General features: G+C 44.2%; 1 protein-coding gene across 1 annotated transcript in view; it reads right to left on the bottom strand.

Moving 5' to 3' along the window:
- Nucleotides 1–27,319, bottom strand: part of LOC124722214 (lipase 1-like) — a 228,009-nt gene that overhangs the window by 37,687 nt on the left and 163,003 nt on the right. The window contains exon 6 of the mRNA XM_047247409.1: nucleotides 8,496–8,580. Within this exon, the coding sequence (XP_047103365.1) occupies nucleotides 8,496–8,580 (85 nt within the window). The remainder of the gene's footprint in view (nucleotides 1–8,495; nucleotides 8,581–27,319) is intronic.

The raw sequence follows: 27,319 nt of genomic DNA, 5'->3' as shown, positions 1-27,319 counted from the left end.
TCATATGAAAGTGGTCGCTATCACAAAATCGTTGTGTAGTGACTATTGTGGTGAAGCCACAAGATTGAGACTGGTCATTCAGAAGGCCCCTATCAGATGAAGTGATAATTCCCCATAGGGGTCGTGTGCAATGAAATCCCCAAGCAGGAGATAGGAGGAAAGGAGGGGGAGAGAGGAGAGGACTGTAGGATTAAGGTGATGTAGGTAAGTACCCTGCACAGAGGTATATGAACGTTACAAATGATGATCACTGGAGTCGTTTGCAGTTGCACTGCTATTACTTCCTATGTGGTATGGAGGGGATTCCTCTCACTGATGACATCTTTATAAACCAACGTATTTACCCCTCCAGATGCTCTTTGGAGCTAGTATGATTCTGACAGAGTGAACAGTTAATCTCGAAGAGCTGGAGAACGGTCATCAGTGAAGCGTGTTTCTTGGAGGGTGACATAGCTCACAGAACAAGAAGAAATTAATTGTTGCAGTTGTGGCAAGTGACAGTAATATCCACTGGAGTTCCATCATATCATCACACTGATAGTGTCTTGGTTAGATGTGAAGGGACTGGGAGGATAGGCCACATCCAAGGATCACTGTCTCTCACCAGTTGAGGTGGAGCAACATCAATAAGTGCACCAACATGGGGAGGGGTGAGGGGAGGAGAGATTTGGAGCCTCTGAAGTTATACGAGACGCACTCTCCTGAGATTTTTTCTTCTTCTCTTTCCCAGCTATTGGCGGTTGAGATTATTGAAATGGCTTATACGTTGCGGATGGAGGCATGGAAGAAGAGCGGGCAGTCCTGGGACCCACAGGACCTACTGACTCGTGTCAGGTCTCCGATCTGTGCATTTCATGGGAGATGATTCCCGAGAGGGTAGACACCAGAGGAGGAGGATACTTCTCTGGAGCTGGGCAGCATAGGGAGAGTATCAGGCTGTGCCTATTTCTTGATAACAATTTAATATTATATGATTATCATTCAAGCACCAGGAGAGACTACACCAAGACACATATGTAAGTACTTACATTCTTCCATATTTTCCCCAATTTTAAGTATTAGTCACCCATTTTTTCGTATTTTTCCATATTTTTCCGTGTATTTCACAGTTTTACATATTTTTTAAAATTTTTCGTATTTTACATATTTTTCATAATTTTACTTATTTGTCCACATGCTTTCGATTTTTCCAGTTTTATCCAATCATGTGAAGTTCTCGACCAATCTCAATGCAACATGTGCATCAATTAATCATCATTGTTAAGTCACCACTTCATTACTTGCGCGTGTGTGATGTTATAGTGTGCGTGTTACAAACGAACAAAACGGTAGAAATAATGATGTCATGACATATTAACGACATCACAGCAAGTTTTATAAGAACTACAGTTTTACCGATTTCCAACGAAACCTGCTGTATTTATAAGAAATATAAGGGCCACACACTGAGGCCATGGTGCTTCTTCCTCAGGGCTAGGCATTTCATTTATGCAAAGAATGCCATTCCGACAACACGTATGAGCTACGTGGGGCCTTGCGGTAGTGGACGCAGCGTTCAGTTAAGGCAGTTTCAGGATTTGAGACTAAATGGTGTTGATTCAGGCACATGCTGTATTATGATTTGCTGAGAATTCATTTGGAAATGGTATGGATAGAGTACTCGCCGACGTAAAATCCGCCACACACTGCTATAACTCAGGACACGCTCTTAGGTAGCAATCCTCCTTGTTGAAGTCCTCGGACGTTCGTGTACATTTGCATAACACCCTTACCTCAACATCGAGTGTTATGTATCTGGGTCGACCTTCTAGAGCATGGTGTGTGAAACTCCCGGTTTCGCTAAGGCGCTGATGTAATCGGCTAAATATGCGCCTTCGGGCTGCCTGCGGAGAGGAAAGGCTTCTTCATACAATTGTGCAGCCTCAAGGGCACTGCCATTCGCTTTGCCACACATGAAGTGCATGTCAGCGTACTCTTCATTGGTGTAACCTCTGTCCATGGCGCCTTCACGTTCGTAACTAATTGTGAGGCCTGTACGGCACAATGCACAGAGGGGGAAAGGGAAGTTGTTGCGCATGTGTAAACAAACAGATAGTCTATCCGAAATCTTGAGATACCAACGTAAATACCGCGGTATCCAGGGGCGTTTACAGTTGGTTCCCAACTCGAATTAATGCGATGCCTCAGCAACGGTTGGTTTCCGGACTTATGTTTACTGGATGTTTTTAGCTACTTTTGGCCTGTTCTTTCCATGTGTGAATCACTTCTCAAACAGCCTGTATGTCGAAAAGTATGTAAAATAGTGGAAAATACGGAAAAATACATAAACTAGGGAAAAAATACGTAAAATTGTGGTAATTACGGATATATATGAAAAATGTGTGAAAAAAATACGTACAACTGGGAAAAAGATGGAAGAATGTAAGTACTTACTTTCTGCCGGCGTGTGGTCTCCGCTGGTTCCTTAATTGAAGAAAATCACGTAATATTAAACTGTTCTTAGCAAAGAGACTTCGAGTGACGTGACTTAACGTAATTTGTTATTAACAGACACAGCTTGATCCTCCCCCTATGGTTCCAGCTCCAGAGTGAAGCCATCCACTAAAGTGCTCCAGATATAAAAGATGAAGATGGGAAGGGGGTGCTTGAATATCAACCGTCCAGTCTTCGTATTAGTCCATGGGTGGTGGAAAGGGGAGGGGAGGGGAGTAGTCAGGGGCTCCCCTGGATGACACTGATCATTTGTCTGTGGTTCCTCGGGGGAGGGGAGTGAAGGCGACCTTCATTACAAGTCGGCGAAGTGTGCATCCTGACAATGGAAGTCCTTATCAGTGACCTCGAGATAAGGTCGTTATCTTGGCTTGGATGCCCACTGATAATCCATTGCTCATCAGTAACCGTGTTATCATATCAGTGGAAGTGATGCAATGTCTGATGTTTGTTGTCCCAGAGTGAACCTTTTTACACTACTTTCGCATAGTTGTTCATCTGCCCACATCATTACGTCCTGGTGGAAAATTAGTCCCTATACCCTGTTGTGGTTGTTGTGGGGTGTGATGGTAACAAGTAAATCACCAAGCCAGTTACAAGAGAGTAGCGCCAAGGACTGGGTAGTATTTGCCATTTTAATTAAGATGGAACCAGTTCGTAATTCCCAAATGAAGAGTATTCATCAAATACGTTTACAACATTCTCCACGCACGCACACACACACACACACACACACACACACACACACACACACACACACACACACACACAAAATTGATTTAGTGGAAAGACAGGACTCTCCAACTGTTCTTGTGCAAACCAGGAAATGAGCAGAATAACTGTCTGCAAATGTCTGCAAGTTGCTTGGATTTGTGATCCTCCTATCGTGTAATCAAGGAGAGGAAGTTTCTGCGATGGTAACGACCAGCATTGAATTGCGGTCTGTCTGAAGAGACTATTGGAGCCTCGAAGTCACTAGCCGGTAGTTTTGGTCGTTTCATGACGCCAAATGTCTGTCATGATGCCACATACTGCCTATTCCGAACAAGGGCTTTCCGCAGGGGCGCCACCCAGCCAGAGCCCAGTGCACAGGCCACCTGTGGTGATGAGCAGCACCAGTACCTGGAGTCCCGGTGCCAGAGAGGCACTTGCTCATTGGCTTACGCAGGGAGGTGAGAGCTCGGGCATCGACATTGCGATCCTTGCATCCCTGCGTGGTCAGGGAGGTACCACTCTAGAGGTACCTACAAACCCCCTCCCTCCTCCCCCCCCCCCCCCCAGACTGGCTACCGTGCTGATTATTGGGGGACCTTCCCACATCGCTCGCACATGCTGTAAAAGTTTGGAAAAGGAGGTAGTCAAACACGGGTATGGGGACAAAATAATTTAAGCGAAAAATGTGTAAAGTAGGGGAACAAAGTGGGAAAAGCAACAACTAACGTCCTACGAGTGTTAGTTGTGAACAGGTAATCTGTCCGAGAGGAAAAATGCACTATGTGATCAAAAGTATCCAGGAGACATCGTGAGAGAGCAGAATGGGGCGCTCAGCGGAACTCAAGGACTTCGAACGTGGTCAGGTGATTGGGTGTCACTTGTGTCATACGTCTGTACGTGAGATTTCCACACTCCGAAACATCTCTACGTCCACTGTTTTTGGTGTGATAGCGAAATGGAAAAGTGAAAGGACACGTACAGCACAAAAGCGTACAGGTCGACCTTGTCTGTTGACTTACAGAGACCGCCGACAGTTGAAGAAGGTCGTAATCTATCCAGACCATCACACAGGAATTCCAAACTGCATCAGGATCCACTGTAAGTACTATGAGAGTTAGGCGGGAGGTGAGAAAACTTGGATTTCGCAGTCGGGCGGCTGCTCATAAGCCACACATCACGCCGGTAGATGCCAAACGACGCCTCGCTTGGTGTAAGGAGCGTACATTGGACGATTGAACAGTGGAAAAACGTTGTGTGGAGTGACCTATCACGGTACACAATGAGGCGATCTTATGGTAAGGTGTGGGTATGGGGAATGCCCGATGAACGTCATCTGCCAGCGTGTGTAGTGCCAACAGTAAAATCCGGAGGCGGTGGTGTTATGGTGTGGTCGTGTTTTTCATGGAAGGGGCTTGGAACCCTTGTTGTTTTGCGTGGCACTATCATAGCACAGACCTACATTGATGTTTTAAGCACGTTCTTGGATGGGGACTACATCTTTCAACACGATCGAGCACCTGCTCATCATGCACGGCCTGTGGCGGAGTGGTTACATGACAATAATATTCCTTTAACGAACTGGCCTGCTCAGAGTCCTGACCTGAATCCTACAGAACACCTTTGGGATGTTTTGGAACGCTGACTTCGTGCCAGGCCTCACCGACCGACATCGTTACCTCTCGTCAGTGCAGCACTCCGTGAAGAATGGGCTGCCATTCCCCAACAAACCTTCCAGCATCTGATTGAACGTATGCCTGCAAGAGTGGAAGCTGTGGTCAAGGACTAGGGTTGGCCAACACCATTTTGAATTCCAGATTTCGGATGGCGAGCGCCAAGAACTTGTAAGTCATTTTTAGCCAGGTGTCCGGATACTTTTGATCACATAGTGTAGGAGCAAAGATACGGTCAGAGAATAAAACTGCAACACAGGACAGGAATAAGCACCGCAATGACCTGGAGCCTCAAGCTCGCTACGCACATATTCATAGAAGAGTTGTGAGGCCCCACGTGATGAAAGAGGGGGGGGGGGGGGGGGAGCATAAATCGGGTTGCACATAGACAGTGATATCAATAAACTTTAGAATATTAATTGATTACAGAATCCATAGCGTTCATACCACTCGCCATTTATATCTGCACTCAGCTTATAACTACATACCTGATCTAAACGGAAAGAGTGACGGAAGCTCGGCTGCATAATAGTAAAGTTAATCATATTCGAAGTCCAGTTACACATGGAAGAGCAGATGGAACGACGTTACAACCCTATTGGGTGTGGTAGAAGATACTTTGAGTACCACTATCAGTTCGCCTATCTCTTCCTTTTTCTATTTCGTTCCAAATGTTGTGTGGGAAGAAATATTGTCCTGCATGAGCTCCAGTTTCTCTGATTTTTCCACCGCGTTCATTTTGCAAGATGTATGTGGAGTAATGATATGTTGCCTGTGTCTGGTTTTCCGTACAAATACTTTTTTGCTGTCGATCTCTTTAATTTGTTCCAAATACAAACTCATATGTGCATTACGGATGTTCCATTTTCAGTCCCCACCTGTTTACGTCCAATACCTTAAATTTATTCAAATTGGGGTTCAACGGCCAGTTCCTGCATCAACTGCCGATTATCTGCAGGTCATCATGCACATCAAACCGCACTTAACGACACACACACACACACACACACAGGCGCGCGTGCGCGCGCCGGCCTCGGTGGCCGTGCGGTTCTAGGCGCTTTAGTCCAGAACCGCGAGACTGCTACGGTCGCAGGTTCGAATCCTGCCTCGGGCATGGATGTGTGTGATGTCCTTAGGTTAGTTAGGTTTAAGTAGTTCTAAGTTCTAGGGGACTGATGACTGATGACCTCAGATGTTAAGTCTCATAGTGCTCAGAGCCATTTGAACACACACACACACACACACACACACACACACACACATTTCCATGGTCTTCAGTTCAATAACTGGTTTCATGCAGTTCTCAATGCTACTCCATCCTGTGCAAGCCTCTTCATCTCCCAGTAACTACTGCAACCTACATCCTTCTGAATCTGCTATCTGTATTCACCTCTTGGTCTCCCTCTACGATTTTTACCCTCCACGCTCCCCTCCAGTACTAAACTGGGGATCCCTTGATGCCTCAGAGTGTGTCCTACCAACCGATCACTTCCTCTAGTCATGCTGTGCCACAAATTTCTTTTCTTCCCAGTTCTATTCTGCACCTCCTCATTAATTACATGATCTGTCCATCTAATCTTCAGCATTTTTCTGTAGTACCCCATTTCAAGACCTTGTATTCTCTTCTTGTCTAGACTGTTTATCTTCCATGTTTCACTTCTATACAAGGCTACACTCCACACAAATACTTTCAGAAAAGATTTCCTGACACTTAAATCTATACTCGATGTTAACACATTTCTCTTCTTCAGAAACGCTTTCCTTGCCTTTGCCAGCCAACATTTTATATCCTCTCTTCTTCGACTATCATCAATTATTTTGCTGCCCAAGTAGCGAAACTCATCTACTACTTTAAGTGTCTCATTTCCTAATCTGATTCCCTCAGCATCACCTGATTTAATTCGACTACATTCCATTATCCTCGTTTTGATTTTGTTGATTTTCATCTTAAATCATCCATTCAAAACACTGTCCATTCCGTTCAACTGCTCTTCCAAGTTCTTTGCTGTCTCTGACAGAATTACAACGTCGTCAGGAAACGTCAAAGTTTTTATTTCTTTTCCCTTGATTTTAATTCCTGCTTCAAATTTTTCTTTTGTTTCCTTTGCTGATTGCTCTATATACAGATTGAATAACATCGGGGACAGGCTACAACCGTGTCTCACTCCCTTCTCAATCACTGCTTCCCTTTCATGCTCCTCAACTCTAATAACTGCCATCTGGTTACTGTACAAATTGTAAATAGCCTTTTGTTCCCTGTATTTGACCCCTGCCACCTTTAGAATTTGAAAGAGAGTATTCCAGTCAACATTGACATAAGTTTTCTCTAAGTCTATAAATGCTATAAACGTACATTTTCCTTTCCTTAACCTATCCTCCATGGGAAGTCGTAGGGTCAGTATTACCTCGCGCGTTCCCAGATTTCTCTGGAATCCAAACTGATCCTCCCCGAGGTCGGCCTCTAGCAGTTTTTCCATTCTTCTCTAAAGGATTCGTGTTAGTATGACTTATTAAACTGATAGTTCGGTAATTTTCACACCTGTCAGCACCTGCTTTCTTTGAAACTGGAATTATTATATTCTTCTTCTTGAAGTCTGCGGGTATTTCGCCTTGCTCACCAGATGGAAGAGTTTTGTCATCGTTGGCTCTCCCAAGGCTATCAGTAGCTCTAACGGAACGTTGTCTCCTCCCGGTGCCTTATTTGGACTCTGATCTTTCAGTGCTCTGTCAAATTCTTCAAGCAGTATCATGTGTCCCATCCCATCTTCCTCTACGTCCTCTTCCATTTCCGTAATATTGCCCTCAAGTGCATCTTCCTTGTATAGACACTCTATATACTCCTTCCACCTTTCTGCTTTCCCTTCTTTACTTAGGACTGGTTTTTCATCTGAGCTTTTGATACCCACACAGGTGGTTCTCTTTTCTACAAAGGTCTCTTTAATTTTCCTCTAGGCGGAATCTATCTCATCTCCAGTGATATATGCTTCTATATTCCTACATTTGTCCTCCAGCCATTCCTGCTTAGCCAATTTGTACTTCCTGTCGTTCTCATTTTTGAGACGTTTGTGTTCCCTTTCGCCTCCTACATTGACTGCATTTTTATATTTTCTCCTTTCATCAATTAAATTCATTCTACTGTACTCCTTTCCTCTGTTCTTGTCACTCGATCCAGAATGCTCCCTCGAAACTCTCTACAAACTCTGGTTCATTCAGTTTATCCAGGCACCTTTTTGCAGTTTCTTCAATTTTAATCTACAATTCATAACCAATAAATTGTGGCCAGAGTCCACATCTGGCCCTGGAAATGTTAGTATATATTATACCAGACTAAATTAATAAGTTGTATTCTTGTCAGTGCGATACCTAATTTAGTTCTGTAATTTTTTTGACACTGAACATACGATATGAAATAGAATACCTGCAAGAAGATAATAGAAGATATATTGCCGATCACAAATTATATAAGTTATTAAGAACTTGAGGAGGCAAGAGAAAAGGTAAACAATTGATTCAGTGTGGAACTAATCTCTTTAAAACATTAGGTGACGTAATTTAGGTGTGATGTATATTTGTACTATGGTGTCAGTAAAGAAGCTGTGAGAGGAAAACATTGCCACTTACCTGACTTAATAATCTGTGCGAAGTGAGCAATAGTGTCCACAGACACGCCAGCAAACATGTGCGACAGGTAGAATGGCAGAGCCGACTGAAACGTGACAACAAATGAGACATATAGTGTGACTCAGCACATGGTAAAATATAAAATTTTAAGGCCTGTGAAGAGGATAAAGAAGACTTGAAAAATACAAGAAATAGTTTATTAACTACTATAGTAAAATTACTTTAGGAAACTGATTCTGTCTCATTTTCCGCATACACTGACGGAAAAGGAATCGCAACACGAAGGAGTTGTGCGACCTAAACGATAGTTGAAAGTTGAAAAAAAAAAAAGGCTCTGAGCACTATGGGACCTAACTTCTAAGTTCATCAGTCCCCTAGACTTACAACTACTTAAACCTAACTATCCTAAGGACATCACATATATCCATGCCCGAGGCAGGGTTCGAACCTGCGACTGTAGCGGTCGCGCAGTTCCAGACTGTAGCGCCTAGAACCGCTCGGCCACCCCGGCCGGCGAAAGTTGAAAGATGGTGTCTATTCAAACTTCGTTACGTTCGCATAAGAGAGGCGCTAGTAGCGCCAGTATGAGGATGCAAGTCAACTAAACTACTAAACTCCTCCCTAACAGGCCATGAAGGCCCAACGGTACCGACCGGCCGCCGTGTCATCCTCAGACCACAGGAATCACTGGATGCGGATATGGAGGGGCACGTGGTTAGCACGCCGCTCTCCCGGCCGTATGTCAGTTTACGAGACCGGCGCCGCTACTTCTCAATCAAGTAGCTTCTCAGTTTGCTTCACAAGGGCTGAGTGCACCCCGCTTGCCAAAAGCGCTCGGCAGACCGGATGGTCTGACAGGATGATCTGACAGGAACCGGTGTTACCACTGCGGCAACGCCGTTGGCGAGGGTGCAAGTCAGGTTTGCTTTAAATACACGCTGTAACAACCGTCAGCATTAGTTACCTTCGAGACTGTACATGGTGAACTGATTTTAGCCAAGAATGCCTTTAGGAAGACAAAGACGCCATTATCGATATCTCACTGAGTTTCAAGGAGATAATGAAATATAGCTACGAGAAGCTGGATATTCCTTTTGCAGTATTGCAGAAAGACTTGGCAGGAATTTAGACACTGTATATTATTGCTGGCAACTGAGATCACGAGAACGTATAGTCACCAGAAGACCGAGCTCTGGACGGCCACGTGGCACCACCGAAAGGGAAAATCATCGTGTTCGGGGTATAGGTCTGGCGCATTGTACTACATCTGCAGCAGCAATTTGAGCAGCAGCTACACCACAGTGTTTCACTGAGGAAGACTGCACTGTAGTTCCTTCTCTAGATTGTCGCCCAGACGGCAAAATGGTAGATATCGAAATAGACGACAGAGGGATAGAGAAACAATTAAAATCGCTCAAAAGAGGAAAGGCCGCTGGACCTGATGGGATACCAGTCCGATTTTACACAGAGTACGCGAAGGAACTTGCCCCCCTTCTTGCAGCGGTGTACCGTAGGTCTCTAGTAGAGCGTAGCGTTCCAAAGGATTGGAAAAGGGCACAGGTCATCCCCGTTTTCAAGAAGGGACGTCGAACAGATCTGCAGAACTATAGACCTATATCTCTAACGTCAATCAGTTCTAGAATTTTGGAACACGTACTATGTTCGAGTATAATGACTTTTCTGGAGACTAGAAATCTACTCTGTAGGAATCAGAACGGGTTTCGAAAAAGACGATCGTGTGAAACCCAGCTCGCGCTATTCGTCCACGAGACTCAGAGGGCCATAGACACGGGTTCCCAGGTAGATGCCGCGTTTCTTGACTTCCGCAAGGCGTTCGATACATTTCCACACAGTCGTTTAATGAGCAAAGTAAGAGCATATGGACTATCAGTCCAATTGTGTGATTGGATTGAAGAGTTCCTAGATAACAGAACGCAGCGTGTCATTCTCAGTGGAGAGAAGTCTTCCGAAGTAAGAGTGATTTCAGGTGTGCCGCAGGGGAGTGTCGTAGGATCGTTGCTATTCACAATATACATAAATGACCCTGTGGATGACATCTGAAGTTCACTGAGGCTTTTTTGCGGATGATGCTGTCGTATATCGAGAGGTTGTAACAATGGAAAATTGGACTGAAATGCAGGAGGATCTGCAACGAATTGACGCATGGTGCAGGGAATGGCAATTGAATCTCAATGTAGACAAGTGTAATGTGCTGCGAATACATAGAAAGAATGATCCCTTATCATTTAGCTACAATATAGCAGGTCAGCAACTGGAAGCAGGAAATTCCATAAATTATCTGGGAGTACGCATTAGGAGTGATTTAAAATTGAATGATCATATAAAGTTGATCGTCGGTAAAGCAGATGCCAGACTGAGATTCATTGGAAGAATCCTAAGCAAATGGAATCCGAAAACAAAGGAAGTAGGTTACAGTACGCTTGTTCGCCCACTGCTTGAATACTGCTCAGCAGTGTGGGATCCGTACCAGATAGGGTTGATAGAAGAGGTAGAGAAGATCCAACGGAGAGAAGAGCGCTTCGTTACAGGATCATTTAGTAATCGCGAAAGCGTTACTGAGATGATAGATAAACTCTAGTGGAAGACTCTGCAGGAGAGACGCTCAGCAGCTCGGTACGGGCTTTTGTTGAAGTTTCGAGGACATACCTTCACCGAGGAGTCAAGCAGTATATTGCTCCCTCCTACGTATATCTCGCGAAGAGATCATGAGTATAAAATCAGAGAGATTAGAGCCCACACGGAGGCATACCGACAGTTCTTCTTTCCACGAACAATACGAGACTGGAACAGAAGGGAGAACCGATAGAGGTACTCAAGGTACCCTACGCCACACACCGTCAGCTGGCTTGCGGAGTATGGATGTAGATGTAGATGTAGACACAACGAAATGTTAAGGACACCTCCGAGACAGACGTCGTGTTAGCGTGCATTCCACTGACCCAAACCTCCGCCATTTTCGACTCCAGTGGTGTCAAGCGAGACCTCATTGGATAAGGTCTGTTGTGATTTCTGATGGAAGGTGGTTCTGCCTCTGTGCAAATGAGGGCCGTGTGTTGGCTAGAAGGAGGTCAGTTTAGGGCCTGCAGCCAACCTGTCTGCATGCTTAACACACTGGACCTACACCTGGAGTTATGGTCTGGAGTGCCATTTCGTATGGCAGAAGGCGCACTCTCGTGGTTATCCCACACACCCTGACTGCAAACCTGTACGTAAGTCTGGTGATTCGACCTGTTCTGCTGCCATTCATGAACATTATTCCCGGAGGTGTTTTCCAACTGGATAACGCTCGACCACATACCACTTTTACAATCCAACATGCTCTGCGGAGTGTTGGCATGTTTTCTTGGCCTGCTAATCACCAGATCTGTCTCCAATTGAGCGCATATGGTACATCATCGGACGACAACGCCAGCGTCATCCACAAAGAGCAATAACCGTCCCTGTATTGACCGCCCACGTGCAACAGGCATGGAACTCCATCCCACAAACCGACATTCAGCACTTTTACAACACAATGCATGCACGTTTTCAGGCTTCCATTCAACATTCTGGCGGTTGGACCGTTTACAATTGTACCAGCACGCCACATCTGAATGGCTTGTCTCGCGGTCACATTAACCTGTGATCTTGCAAGTTTAGTTGCTTAAGTATGTTACCCAGACAAATGTATTCCGAAAATTTTATTACTCAACTTTAATTACTTTTTTGTGTTGCGATTTTTTTTCCATCAGTGTATATTTGAAACTGTACTGTTTTGATTAACATACAAGACCTTTTAAATTTTGCGACGTCGTTTAGGCTCAAGCCAAGACAATATGTAATGAGTCAGTACGTATGCTGTGTGTGTCAAATACAGTACAAAGATCACCCGTATTCCTTATTCTTGTGCGATTGTGCATTTAGGTTCTGGGTGTAGAGTATGAGGGAACTCACTGCCATTTCATATTTCCACTTAATGTTAAACATAAAAGATTTGATGTCTCAGATGGCAAGGGTCAGAGCACAAATTGAAAGGTTTGGAGCTCACTTTCCAGTCGGTCCAAGGATTTTTTCTGATACTTATCGCTTCACTTCTACCAACGGTCACTCTGCGTGAAAAATGGAAAGTTGTACCTTGGTTCAGAGTCTATGTAAAATTGTAGATCCCAGTATAACTGGCTGATTAAGTCAGTTTAAAGGTTGGAGGAAATTCAGGGCGTATCACCTCCAATAGTCCCATCCTTAGTTAAGCACTAAGGTGATTAAGCAAACCTCTGGAGTTGAAGAAACCCTTAGCTTACCTTACCTGAAATATAATGATGGTGCAAACTGACTTGTTACACCATGATTTGCCACTGAGCCAGGAGGCGAAACGTTCGCTTACTGCAGCGCCTCCCCACCGCCCGACCTGAACAGAAGTGGCATAACATACGGCTGCCAGTAGGAGCCCACCAATATAGTAAGTCCTCAACAGGCTATAGGCTGCACTGAACAGCTTAACCTGGTCAGTCATAGACAAAATGGAAATGGAAAGGATCGTATGGCGTCAGTGGCCGAAAATTCCCAGGCGGGAAGTTCGGCCGCCAAGTGCTAGTCTTATTTATTGCGACGCCACAATGGGCGACTTGCGCGTCGACAATGGGGATGAAATAATGATGAGGACAGCACAACACCCAGTTCCTGAGGGGAGAAAATCTCTCAACCCAGTCGGGAATCAGGTGGCGCAGTGGCTAGCACACAGGACTCGCATTCGGGAGGACGACAGTTCAATCCCGTGTCCAGCCATCCTGATTTAGGATTTCCGTGGTTTCCCTAAATCGCTCCAGGCAAATGCCGGCATGGTTCCTTTGAAAGGGCACGGCCGACTTCCTTCCCTAATCCGATGAGACCGATGACCTCGCTGTTTGGTCTCCTCCCTCAATCAACCGAACCGAACCAGTCGGGATTCGAACCCAGGCCCTCCTGCGTGGCATTCCAACGCGCTGACCGTTCAACTATTGGGGCGGACAGTCATAGACATTGCACTAGTGACTGACAGAACACAGCATACTCCCATTCCTATATAAGTATAGTCATTTTACCAATCAAACGTGAATTTAATACTATGAGCCAATGAAACTAACTGATGAGCCAACTCATAGGTGGTAATTGTAACCTGGAACGAAACGTGTGGCGGCCACAACAACAACTATAGTTGACAGAGTGACAAAGCATTTATGGGAGTAACAATAACATGTAATCAAAATTAAAAAAATAAGATACTAGCATAATATGACACTAATCTACCAACATGTAATGTAAGAATTACACCTTCAATAGTAGTTTGAAAACATAAATTCAAAACCACAGAAGATAACAGAAAAAATGTTATGCACACAATACCAATGCGCATATGAAATGAGAAAAGCACTAACGTTTAAGACATGCAACAATACAATTACAAAATTCATACTACTATCAATGGCTATGCCTGAACGCTATGTCCGCAAAATTATGACATATTGTGTCAGATGTGAAATACGACGTTTGTAAGAAAAAAAAAAAGAAGCCTCGTCAGAGAGGTCCACCACATGAGCGTCTAGGGAAGTGATTCCAGTAGTTGTGTCCCGTTGCCTTCCACAACACCACACCCAGTCCGTGAGCGGAGAAAATCTCCGACCCAGCCGGGAATCGAACCCGGACCCCTTGGCGTGACAGGCCGCCGCGCTGACCCCCTCCCCCCTTTTTTTTACTCATTTTGTTCGATATAGTTCGTTGAGTTTCGTCTGGGCGGACGTCGTTGGTTCCTTAACTCAGTTTTTTTTTTTTTTTATTACAGAGAGCACGCAACCCTCTGACCGACTGCGCGCCTAGAACCACTAGACCACCGCGGCCGGCAGGGGAAGTTCGGCCGCCGAGGGCAAGTACTTATTGCATTCGACGCCACATTGGGCGACTTGCGCGTCGGAGATGGGGATGGAATGATGATGAGGACAACACAACACCCAGTCCCTGAGCGGAGAAAAATCTCCTGCCCCAGCCGGGAATCGAACCCGGGCCCCGGGGGCGTAGCATTACGCCTCGCTGACCACTCAGCTAATGGGGCCGGACTAGGATGCACAACCTTTCTGATATTAGTTTTAAGGAGTAAGAAATACCTTTTTTAGAGAAAGGACTGTCATACAACATCAATGATGTGACCAATCAACGACAGATTAATTCGTTGATTTCCCACATCGTTTCTGCGCTAGATGGTGTCAACCTAACCACGGCTCAACGCAGTGAAGTAGCTACTGGCGTCATTAAGGTAATTGGGGGTGGCCGTACAGACTACACTGGGTCTGGTTTAGTCAAGGAACGACTTTACAGTGACAAGGATGTTTCGGACCGTATTAACATAAAAACTCGATGAACATAAAGCGCTAATTGTCCAATCGGGCAATGGAAAAACAGCCGTTAGCTTAAGTGAAGATTAGTATGTGAATAAAGTGCATTCGTTCTTTGTAGATAATGGAATTGTTAGGTCTAATGTAAATCCTACGAATTGATATTTGGCTACTTTAAAAAAGACCCTTAATAGAACCACTACCTTTCCAAATCCGTTCAAAAAGAAAAATATTGTTCCTACGAAACCAGTAGCACCAAGACTCCGAACTTTGATTAAGCTACATAGAAACGACTTACCATCTGGTCCGATTGTTAACGCACGTAGTGGGGTTGGTCAAATACTGAGAAGTTGATTGCAAAGTACCTCGACAGCATTACCGCCACACAATTTGCTTCAACATCCGCAATAGGAGACACTTATTGAAAAACTTTCTAGTTTAACCATCCCCCCAGGACCACATCTGGTCTCCCTGGATGTCAAGAACATGTATAACAGTATTCCAGCAGATCAGGGGCAGGATATTGTGGATTAGAATTTAAGAGCGCATAGCGGAAAATTCAGCAACGGAATCAATGATGTACTCAAGTCGTTGGATTTGGTTCTAAGGTTCAATTACTTCAGATTTGGGGACGATATATTTTTACGAAAAACAAGTCTTGCAATGGGGTCTCCCTAGTCATACTGTCTTGCCAATATATTCATGACAGTTTTTGAGTAGGGTGCTATGACTCAGTTTCCAATACACGCTAGCAAGATCGTAGCCTGGTATAGGTATGTACACATCGTTGTCCTTCTTTTCAGTGGGGCACGCGAGGAATGTTGTCAGTTCGTGGACGAGTTAAATGGCGTACACGAAAGCATTCAATTTACTGCTCAGGACAATGAGGGAGCGAGGGGGGGGGGGGGTACCATATCTGGATCTTAAGATTACCTTATGTGGTACTAAAGTTGGATTCGATATTTACAGAAAGACAATTACCACTGACACAGTGATTCATAGCTCCTCCAACTACCGTATCAAGTACAAAATGTCGACCTTCAGGTCGTTTCTATAAAGGTTCTATAGGTTCTATAAGTTCCATAGTGTCCCGTTGTCAAAGGAAGCCTTTGATAGAGAGTTTCGAATCGTATACTACATAGCCTACAAAAATGGCTATGACAGTGAGGTTTCCAATGGTATTAATCGGGGTATCCTCAGAGAATTAAGAAAAAAACCCAACGGATAGCACCCTTATTAATGCCGATAGTCGGAAGGCCGCTGGTGTGGCGTATCATACAATTCCATATTTCGGCTATATTTCTGAAGAGATCGGCAGACAGTTGAGGTCTAAAAATATTGAACCGGCTTTCTTCATTCCCAGTAACGTTGATACAAAGTATAGGCACAGAGAACATGCCACTTGTTCCTAGCACCAGGTTTGAAGAACATCTTCAGGTTTCTAGCTCAAAATCTGCCTTGAGTACCTACCTCCGTGAGCGGAGGCATTCCGTCACAGATCTCACTAGTAACTGAAGAATTTTATATCGAGAAAACACGTGCCACACTTTAAGTATCCTGGAGGAGATAGAAATTATGAGATCCATTAGGCGTTTTCCACACCAAACCGTGAATGGACAAACTGAGTTGAGACACCGTAGCAGTTTGGCAAATTTCGACTGTCTAAGTAAGTTGACGTAACACTCTGTACTTTCTTCACTTTGTTCTCTTTGTTCCTCCTCGCCCTTCCCATTTTCCTCCCCCTCCCCTCCTCACCTCACTTCCCCCCAATTATGCATCCACCTTATTATCTTATATTTTCAACGTCTTCCTTTCAAGTATGTTTTAAAATTTTTATGCCGGCCGGAGTGGCCGAGCGGTTAAAGGCGCTACAGTCTGGAACCGCACGACCACTACGGTCGCAGGTTCGAATCCTGCCTCGGGCATGGATGTGTGTGATGTCCTTAGGTTAGTTAGGTTTAAGTAGTTCTAAGTTCTAGGGGACTTATGACCACAGCAGTTGAGTCCCATAGTGCTCAGAGCCATTTTTTAAAATTTTTATAAATTTCCGCAAGTTTTATTTACTCTTAATAAGTATCAAAATTCACTACAGTCTTGGATCCTTTTAAATGTCAAAGTGAAAAAATCTTAAAACATTTTTACGGAACAATTATTTTTTTTTTAGAATTTTTAAGTTTTAAGATTTTTTGAGTGGACTCTGCCGGCAGATCTGTTTCGTTGCCATAATATATGCACATGACGTTCCTCTTTTACCCTCAAGCTTTAGCGTAACTTACGTGTGTTGTTAACAAAAAATATATCAATTGTCACTATCATATTGATATTCTACAGATTGGTTTTCAAAAATGCTTTTGTACTTTTTATCTCAATATTCCTTTTTCTCATTCACCATTTGTATAATCCCCAAAAGACCATGAATCATTTGGTCGAGCCCGCGCATCATCAACACATGCTCGAACCGTCCACAGGCAAGTTGTTTACTTTCTTGCCGTCAGTATGACAGCACGCAGCGGAGTCCCTTGTACGCCGTTCCGTATAGATCGGAGAATCGGTAACTGCGCTTTTCAGGTTCTGCTTTTCCGTCAATAGCTATTTACTGGACAATTTTGTCTAGGTAGAACATCCGTCCATTTTGTGGCAACCACTTCTTGGTTTTTCATTCTGGCTCAAAATTGGATCTTAATAGTTTTATTTTCTCCTTACCGATGGATCACTATGGTATTATTTGCTTAGGACCCTTCCACTATATTGAAATCCGGCTGCTTTACTCTACGACATACCGCCTTTTAGCGGTGTTTTGTTCTGATGAGCAACGAATGGTGAGTAAAAAGGTTTCGAGCTTTTCCGCTCTAATGTTTTAGTCATGTGAGTACTAACATTTTGATATTCTCATGCAAAATGTTTTAATTTTTTTTAAAAAAAGTTAAAATCTTAAAGTAATTTACCATACCAGTGTATATCTCAGGGTTGTTATTCCTTCTGGATTTATTGTTGTTCACCTGAACATCTGTAGAACCGGTAGTGATGCAATAATAAAGGACTAAATACAGCTGAAGCGGTTATTAATTCCCAAGATGACTACTCACAGCTCTTGTTACCCTACGCACAAGGTCGTCTGCAAAATTGATTTGCTGGAAACTGCAGTTCGGCAGTAGGCATTCATTGTGTGTCAGCACGCAACTGTGTGGTGACGATGGAACTGTTAGGGTGGGAACACACACTCAGTTACAGGCCTCTGAATCTATATTTTGCCAATTATCACCATCACTACATGCTTGTCACGACCAGAAAACAGTTGACTGATGAGGCCCAAGGGAGGTAAGTCGTCCTGCTTGACCCGAACGAAATCGCTCTTTTGGTTCTCCCACGTTCCTTAACATGTCCATTTTCTGTGTTGTTACAGCTGATTTCGGTATTTAGTGGACTACCTGTACTGAATAAGCTTTTCTATAGCTTACCAACTGTACAATCTGCAGATGGGAATCTCAAGGATACAGGGTTTAGGAAAGGCACAAAAGGGCTACACCCTTTACATCTCCTCCCAGTCGTCGAAAGGGTTCGTTATTCACCTAACCATTTACACTCAGGCTTTACTGGCAATTGGATCACAAATCTTCCAATATCACCGCAATCTGTATGTTGCTGTAAGTATGCTTCAGAAAGTTTATTTTGCTTACACACAGTTTTAGTGGAGAGTTCCTCTAGCTGCCGGAATCTTTGCACTTTGGTGTCCAGAATACAGTGGCAAAATATGTAGTGGCTAAAGAACAACCCGCTTTGTATGTATTGAGAGGAATCACATCCGACAAAATCCAACCTAATTTTTTATTGACGTGCATAGAGAACATTAAGTCGCTTAATCAAAGAAAAATTCAATTCAAAAAATCATGTTTACTCTTACAGGATTGTAGAACTTTGTATCACAAGTAACAAAACAAATGGGATATTTCAGCCTCTTTTATCCGTGTACCTAGCTGCTAAATAGCTGTTGACTTTATTCACAATAACAGAAATATGGGTACGAAGTCCTTGGATAAAATATTCTCAGCAAAATTTGACGTGGCAAGTTTATCGAAAACTTTTTATCCGACAGCACAAGTGGTTATAATTTGAAAAATGCTTGCTGAGTGAGGTGGTGCAATTGTAACACAATGTAATTGCATTTGGCAGCTCAGTAGTTTAAGTCCCCAACCAGCCATCTAGATTTAGCTTTTCCATGACTTGCCTAAATTGCTGAAGTCTTAATGCCAGGAATGTTCGCTTCAAATAGACACCGCTGGTTTCCTTCCCCAGTTGAAGCGTGTGTTCAGTTTCTAGTGATTTCGTCATCGACGGGACGTTAAACGCTAATCCACCTTTTATTTCTTCGAAAATTATTAAGCCTGAAAAACACTTCAACCTTAATGGTGTAGGACGCCGAAGCTACATTCACCATTCACAGGAAATGACTGTTTACTGAGGTTTATCTTTAGTGTGTCTGCCATAACCGTGGATACAAAACCCAGTTGGCTCACACCGTCAAACACCGCCCACCAATTCTGAAATTTTCTCGGATATTCAGCCAGGCGTCGAAGTCCAAGTGATGAAGTATTTCAGCAAACTGACTTGTTGCCATCTTTAGGTGGGCCTGACGACTACTTGTCTTCCACTGTGCACCATGTCATACATCATCTCTCATTTCTCGTGGGTCCATAGTGTCTGGGCAGGTCTCTACTGCTGTGGTGACTGGGGGAAGTACACTGCTGAGACCTGAACTGCGGTCCTCAGTCTGTGCGTCGACGCTACTGAACTCACTGAAGAGGTGCTTCTACTTGGCGTGCTTTAATATCTTTTTTTGGCGTGGCCTGAATGGGACTTCCTCCATGCCACAGACTGCCGTCGTGCCTTGACCACGCTCAAGGCTTCGTCTCAGGCCTTACTTAGTTAGAAAGCACTGTCCTTATTTATTAGTTCGTCATGTAATCGGATCTCTACAGATTTTTTAAAAATTCACTCCCAAAATCTGTTGGCCTACTTTTTGGGAGAATATTCCTGAGCCGGCCGGAGTAGCCGAGTGGTTCTAGGCGCTACAGTCTGGAACCGCGCCACCGCTACGGTCGCAGGTTCGAATCCTGCCTCGGGCATGTATGTGTGTGATGTCCTTAGGTTAGTTAGGTTTAAGTAGTTCTAAGTTCTAGGGGACTGATGACCTCAGAAGTTAAGTCTCATAGTGCTCAGAGCAATATGAACCAATATTCCTGAAATATAACGTAAAGTATGTATTTTTCTCGCCGTCCAAGACGAAACCATTTATGAGGTCTCAAGGGCGACCTCTTAAAGCCAAGATTTTAGCACATCCTATGCCAATATGGAAAAATCTACGCAGGTCAGACGATCCAGACGTCACGCACATAAAGAATAACCCAACAATTCGGCTATCGCAGACGACTGCATTTCCACACGTCATATTATGAATTATGAGGGCACCTGTTGTTAAAACAGGCCAACAGATTCTGGTACTGTGTTTTAAAAGAATCTGTAGAGATCTGATTACATGATGAACTAATAAATAAAGACAGTAGTTCCCAACTAAGTAAAAGTGCAGTTCCAATGTGGTGGCTGTAGCGACACTACCGCCCCATTGGAGTCGCACCCTAAGGCCTGGCACCTCGCCTTGAGCGTGCTCAAAGCACAACCTATTCACGCCACACCAACCGAAGAGCTGGACTTTCGCATGTCGGTTGAAGTATTCTGTCGATGCTGAACTCTTCTGACATGTGGCTGAAGATCTGGAAGACTTCCTCTTCCTCGCCTTCACTTGGTAGGTTTTCTTCCTCTGTGTTTCTTCTTAGTGTTAGGCTTCTGGTTTTCGAGGCTGCCCTGCGTCGTGAGCAAATTATTTGTATGAAGATTGCTGCATGCATTTTTTTCAGCTGGTTTTGTGCCACGTATTCCATGTAGGTTCTTTGATCAGTTGTGCTCTGCGTCTTCTGGCCAGCACAAGGTAGGTCGCCAGAGTGGATGGTGGCCGAGGCTTCTTATTAAAGGATTCTGCGCGGCTTCGGCTTTTTTTTTTTTATAGAAGGCGATGGCCTCCTGTTCGAACTTCCTGTGCAGCGGCAGGATGTCGGCGACCACCCGGGTGTCCTCCGTAGGGAAGTCGTTTTTGCAGTGTCGGTTTTGTGGTGTCTGGAGACGCTCGAGTTTGGTTTGTGCCGTGTTGTCCCACACTACAGCCGTGTATTCGAGTAGTGGTCGAACTTCGGACTTATATAGTGTGAGGTCAACGTGGGCAGGCAGCGCCGAAGTGGGATTTAGCAGTGAGTAGAGCAGCCGGAGTCTGCCCAATGCTTTGCCCTTGATATTCTCGATGTGGGGCCGCCACGTCAGGTGGCGGTCCAGGGTGACGCCTAGGTATTTCGCTGTCCCACTCCACGGTACTGGGATGCCCCAGAGGGAGACTGTAGGCACGTCCCTGAAGTGGCGCGTCGCCCCTGTGACTTCTCACCGTCCGAAGAGCTGGAACAAGACGACGTACAAGGGCCATCACTGCAGCAGGTAGGGTACTGCCAGCGTACCTGCCCCGCCACCGCGACAGCGGTCCCTCGTCTGGGCACAGCAGACCCGTGATCGACAGCAGGAGGGAGATGTTATATGAGGCAGTGCGGAGCGGATGTTAAACAGTCATCAGGAATGCCTGAAACCGGAAACAAGGCAGTTTTCTGAAATATCACAGTACTTGGAGGACGCCATCTGGCTTAATACCCGAGAACATAACACAGCTAGCTCTTTATTCCCGTGGTGTAATAGGTGCTGTCGACAAGGTATCTCAGATCGATTCCATATTCCTAGATTTCCAGAAGGCTCTTGATACCGTTCCTCAGAAGCGACTGTTAATCAAATTGCGCGCATGCGGAGTATCGTCTCAGTTGTGTGACTGGATTAGTGACTTCCTCTCAGAGAGGTCGCAGTTAGTAGTGATAGACGGTAAACCGTCCAGTAGAACAGAAGTGATATCTGGCGTTCCGCAAGGTAGTGCCGTAGGCCCTCTGCTGTTCCTGGTTTATATAAATGATGTAGGCGATAATCTGAGCCGCCCCCTTAGATTGTTTGCAGATGACGCTGTCTGTAACTTACTGTCTAGTAAAATCACCAGACGATCAATTCCAATTAGAAAATGATCTAGAGAGAATTTCTGTATGGTGCGAAAAGTGGCAATTAGCACTAAACACAGAAAAATGTAATGTATTGCGAATACATAGAAAGAAGGATCCTTTATTGTATGATTATATGATAGCGGAACAAACACTGGTAGCAGTTACATCTGTAAAATATCTGGGAGTATGCGTGCGGAACGATCTAAAGTGGAATGATCATATAAAATTAATTGTTAGTAAGGCGGGTGCCAGGTTGAGATTCATTGGGAGAGTCCTTAGAGAATGTAGTCCATCAACGGAGGAGGTGGCTTACAAAACACTCGTTCGACCTATACTTGAATATTGCTCATCAGTGTGGGATCCGTACCAGGTCGGGTTGACAGAAGAGATAGAGAAGATCCAAAGACGAGCGGCGCGTTTCGTCACAGGGTTATTTAGTAAGCGTGATAGCGTTACGGAGATGTTTAGCAAACTCAAGTGGCAGACTCTGCGAGAGATGCGCTCTGCATCGCGGTGTAGCTTGCTGTCCAGGTTTCGAGAGGGTGCGTTTCTGGATGAGATAGCGAATATATTGCCTCCCCTACTTATACCCCCTAGGAGATCACGAATGTAAAATTAGAGAGATTCGAGCGCTCACGGAGGCTTTCCAGCAGTCGTTCTTCCCGCGAACCATACGTGACTTGTACAGGAAAGGGAGGTAATGACAGTGGCAAGTAAAGTGCCCTTCGCCACGCACCGTTGGGTGGCTTGCGAGTATAAATGTAGATGTAGATGTAGAAAAGTACGAGGTCATCCACATGGGTACTAAAAGAAATCCGATAAATTTTGGGTATACGATAAATCGCACAAATCAAAGGGCTGTCAACTCCACTAAATACCTAGGAATTACGATTACGAGCAATTTAAATTGGAAAGACCACATAGATGATATTGTGGGGAAGGCGAAACAAAGACTGCGCTTTGTTGGCCGAACACTTAGAAGATGCGACAAACCCACTAAAGAAGCAGTCTACATTACACTTGTCCGTCCTCTGCTGGAATACAGCTGCGCAGTATGGGATCCTTACCAGGTAAGATTGACGGAGGAACATTCTGAAAGTACTGAAATCCATTTAGATCGCATTAAAAGAACGAGTTTCGGAACATGGCTGTTGACAGGCACCATGCTATCGTCATTTGTGAACCTATACTGATCTCCCCCCAAAAAATGAGCTGCACCCACAATAAGGCAGATTGCGATCACTGTTGGCAGAAAGGTATATGGTATCACACATACGAAATGTTTGAAGGGACAATATTTATTACAATACAAACCCACAAAATATATGTGTTGGTGCCTGCCGGGGTGGCCGAGCGGTTTTAGGCGCTACAGTCTGGAACCGCGCGACCGCTACGGTCGCAGGTTCGAATCCTGCCTCGGGCATGGATTTTTGTGATGTCCTTAGGTTAGTTAAGCTTAAGTAGTTCTAAGTTCTAGGGGACTGATGACCTCAGAAGTTAAGTCCCATAATGCTCAGAGTCATTTGAACCATTTGTACGTGTTGGTTTAGTATCAGGCCCTGATTGTAGTGAGTACGGAAATCCAGACATCACGACATAGAGTTGTTCAGGTCTCGGCTGTAGTCCTGTGATACTCCATCCCATGCCACTTGAACCTGAGTGCACAGTTTCTGCAGACTGGTGAGCGAAGGTGGAGTCCCCTACGATACGCTCCACGGTACCCCATACATTCTCGATTGGATAGAGATTTGGCTATGCACCTGGCCATAGCAGAGTATTCGGAGCTGCAAAATATGCTCGGGAGGTGGCAGCGGTATGAGGACGAGCCTTGCCCTACTGAAATAAAGCACGGGCAAAGGCTTTCATGTACAGCCGAGCTACCACTTGCAGGACACCCACAATGTACCATGCCACTGTCACAGAGCCCATTGCAACCAGTAACGATGAACAAGAACCAAAGCATATGGTTCTACACATTATATCCCAGGCTGGGAGGACCTTTGATGGGAGACACAAACTGCTCTTCCTGGAATTCTCCGCGGCGTCTCCAGACACAGACCCAGTGCTCGTTGAATCCACGGCAGAAGTGAAACTCGTCACTAAATAAGACCCGCTGCCAGTCTTCAGGGCCCCATGTCTGTCGTTTCCGACACAAAGCGAGTCAGGCGCAATGTTGCGGGGATGCGAGTGGTATGCGTTGTAACGTCCGGCATGCGGCGAGGCGAGCAATCGCTTGCCAATGGCACTACACTTAGGGGATGTTGCATAGAAGGCAGAACAGCTTACTGAATGGCCTCTGTCATTGTCAGTGGGTCCGTTCACACGTGGTATACAATCCGTTGGTGCTCCCTCCTTGGGGCGCATGTTTGGCGTCCCGATCCTACATTACATTGTGCACGCATGCTTTCCTGTACGCATTGCCGCCAACAACGGGCAGCGAGGTTGTGTGTATGACTGGTGTGGTGTGCAGTACGACGATAGGCCCACGCAGTCTTCCGCAGACACAGAATGCGGTGCCTCTCGTATTCATCTAATTCGGCAACCCGCTGTCACACGGGCATAGCGGTCGTTCAGGGGACGGTCTAGTGAGGCTACCCTCTGCCCTATGTCAACTGATAGGCGCGACGTCACAACCCCAGCCACGCTCCACGTACCTAACTGGAAGAGTGCAGAAAGTTGAAATAAGTAGTTCTCGTAACATGCAAAGATCAGCACATTCCTCAAACTGGGGAACTATCAAGAATGGGGTTCCACAAGGGTCAGTCTTGGGTCCTTTGTTGTTCTTATTATATATTAATGACTTGCCATTCTATATTCATGAAGAGGCAAAGTTAGTTCTCTTTGCTGATGATACAAGTATAGTAATCACACCTGAGAAACAAGAATTAACTGATGAAATTGTCAATACTGTCTTTCAGAAAATTACTAAGTGGTTCCTTGTAAACGGACTCTCACTGAATTTTGATAAGACACAGTACATACAGTTCCATACAGTGAATGGTATGACGCCATTAATAAATATAGACCTTAATCAGAAGCATATAGCTAAGGTAGAATATTCCAAATTTTTAGGTATGTCCATTGATGAGAGATTAAATTGGAAGAAACACATTGATGATCTGCTGAAACGTTTGAGTTCAGCTACTTATGCAATAAGGGTCATTGCAAATTTTGGTGATAAACATCTTAGTAAATTAGCTTACTACGCCTATTTTCACTCATTGCTTTCATATGGCATCATATTTTGGGGTAATTCATCACTGAGGAATAAAGTATTTATTGCACAAAAGCGTGTAATCAGAATAATAGCTGGAGTCCACCCAAGATCATCCTGCAGACATTTATTTAAGGATCTAGGGATATTCACAGTAGCTTCTCAGTATATATACTCTCTTATGAAATTTGTTATTAACAACCAAACCCAATTCAAAAGTAATAGCAGTGTGCATAACTACAATACTAGGAGAAAGGACGATCTTCACTATTCAAGATTAAATCTAACTTTGGCACAGAAAGGGGTGAATTATACTGGCACTAAAGTCTTTGGTCACTTACCAAATAGTATCAAAAGTGTGACAGATAACCAACAAGTATTTAAGAAGAAATTAAAAGAATTTCTGAATGACAACTCCTTCTACTCCATAGAGGAATTTTTAGATATAAATTAAGAAAAAAAAGAAAAAAACCAAAACAAAATATTAAAAAAATGAAAAAATAAAAATAAAAATAAAAAATAAAGAAAAACAAAAAAACACAAAAAAATAAAGTTGTTATATTAACTTAAGTATGTTGTTAAATTAACCTAATTATGTCATGTATAGGAAAATTCGACTCATTCCACATCATTACGAAATATCGTATTCATGATCCATGGAACTAGTATTAATCTAATCTAATCTAATCTAATCTAATGCAGCCGACTGTTCAATCAGTAATCAGTGGCATAACTGATTGTGTGTAACATACCCATCCCATTGCACTGGTTCGATCAGATCCTTCTTGGCACATCTCATTTATGAGGATCAGTGTACACCAATGCATGTTGCATTTTCTCATTTTTTCACATTTTCGTTCCAATTAAGTCGCTCACCGTTTCTTCATTTCATTTGGGTGCCAAAAGCCCGTTGTATTGGGAGGGAGAGGGCAAGGGATTGCTGTGATTTCCCCACCTTGTTATGCCCCTGATGTGTCCTCAGAATCAGCATTAGCCAGATGAATCCTTCTCGTATTTATGAGTTACTATTTGTGAACCTAAGCTATTCGAGAGCCTCACTTTTGGTTTCCAAACATCTCATTAGTTGGATTAGTGTGGCGAACATAGGCCCAGGCATTCTTACCTTCCACCCAGGACAATCAGTGGGTCGCAAAACAGACAGAACTATCATCTGCCTGCGGCTGCTTCAGAAAGAATCATTTCATAGAGAGAAATATCAGGTCTAAGATCCTCTAAAACCTTGAAAGGGGATATAATCATTGGCCAGACCAAGGCAGACTGTTGGCAGCACCAACAAAACTTTTGCTTTGCTGGTTTGAATTATTTTGCGATTATCGTAACTTTTCAAGACAAGGTACCAAGAAAACGTGATCTCTGATGTGACAGACATATGCCTAAAAAGTTCCCTTGCTTCATTTCATAAAGACGAGTTGACGTAATTTTGCGGATCATTGATTCAGTTATTGTTCATTAACTAGCAAAGATCTCTGTACAATGACATCGTAAATTTGCAAATTAGTAGTTGGTAACTATAGACAACTGAGAGTGCAAAACGAATTGGATGACTCTACAGGTTGTGGTATTTGCAAGCGCTTCGTCAAATAACACTTGTGTTAACTCCCAGAAATCCTCGAATTCCAGCATGTCCTTACTATGGTCAACGGATTCATCTTCAGTGTCAAACCTGTCTAGTGCAGTTTTAAAATTTGTCTGAATGCTATCCAGTTAGCTTAATTTAGTCTCAAACAATTCCATATCATGGCTGTCTACAGCTTCCCTATGCTCGCGTAAACGATCGTTGCAGCATCTCTGTTTGACCAATCCTGTCCTTTCACAAGAATCCATAATTCGAATGGGCAAATGGTTATAGGGAGCCAGCATCTGCACATAACGGGGGAAGTCAGCTCACCGTGGCAGTCCATCTAGGAGCAGACGTCCTTGTCACCTTCCAGCTATTTGTACACACATCAAAAAAAGTTTTGTATCACCCCGGTTGCCAGAACTACTGAAGACAGACGTTGACTGTGGATGTTGTATCACAGACACAGTCCCTTTGACTGTTCAGAGATGTCACTGAACCCGCCGAAAGATGTAAACAACCATGCATGA

The sequence above is a fragment of the Schistocerca piceifrons genome, chromosome X (assembly GCF_021461385.2).
Source record: "Schistocerca piceifrons isolate TAMUIC-IGC-003096 chromosome X, iqSchPice1.1, whole genome shotgun sequence".
In the NCBI taxonomy this organism is placed as follows: Eukaryota; Metazoa; Arthropoda; class Insecta; order Orthoptera; family Acrididae; genus Schistocerca; species Schistocerca piceifrons.
Note: the sequence above shows the minus strand (reverse complement) of the source record. Positions and strands in the feature narration are given on the sequence as shown.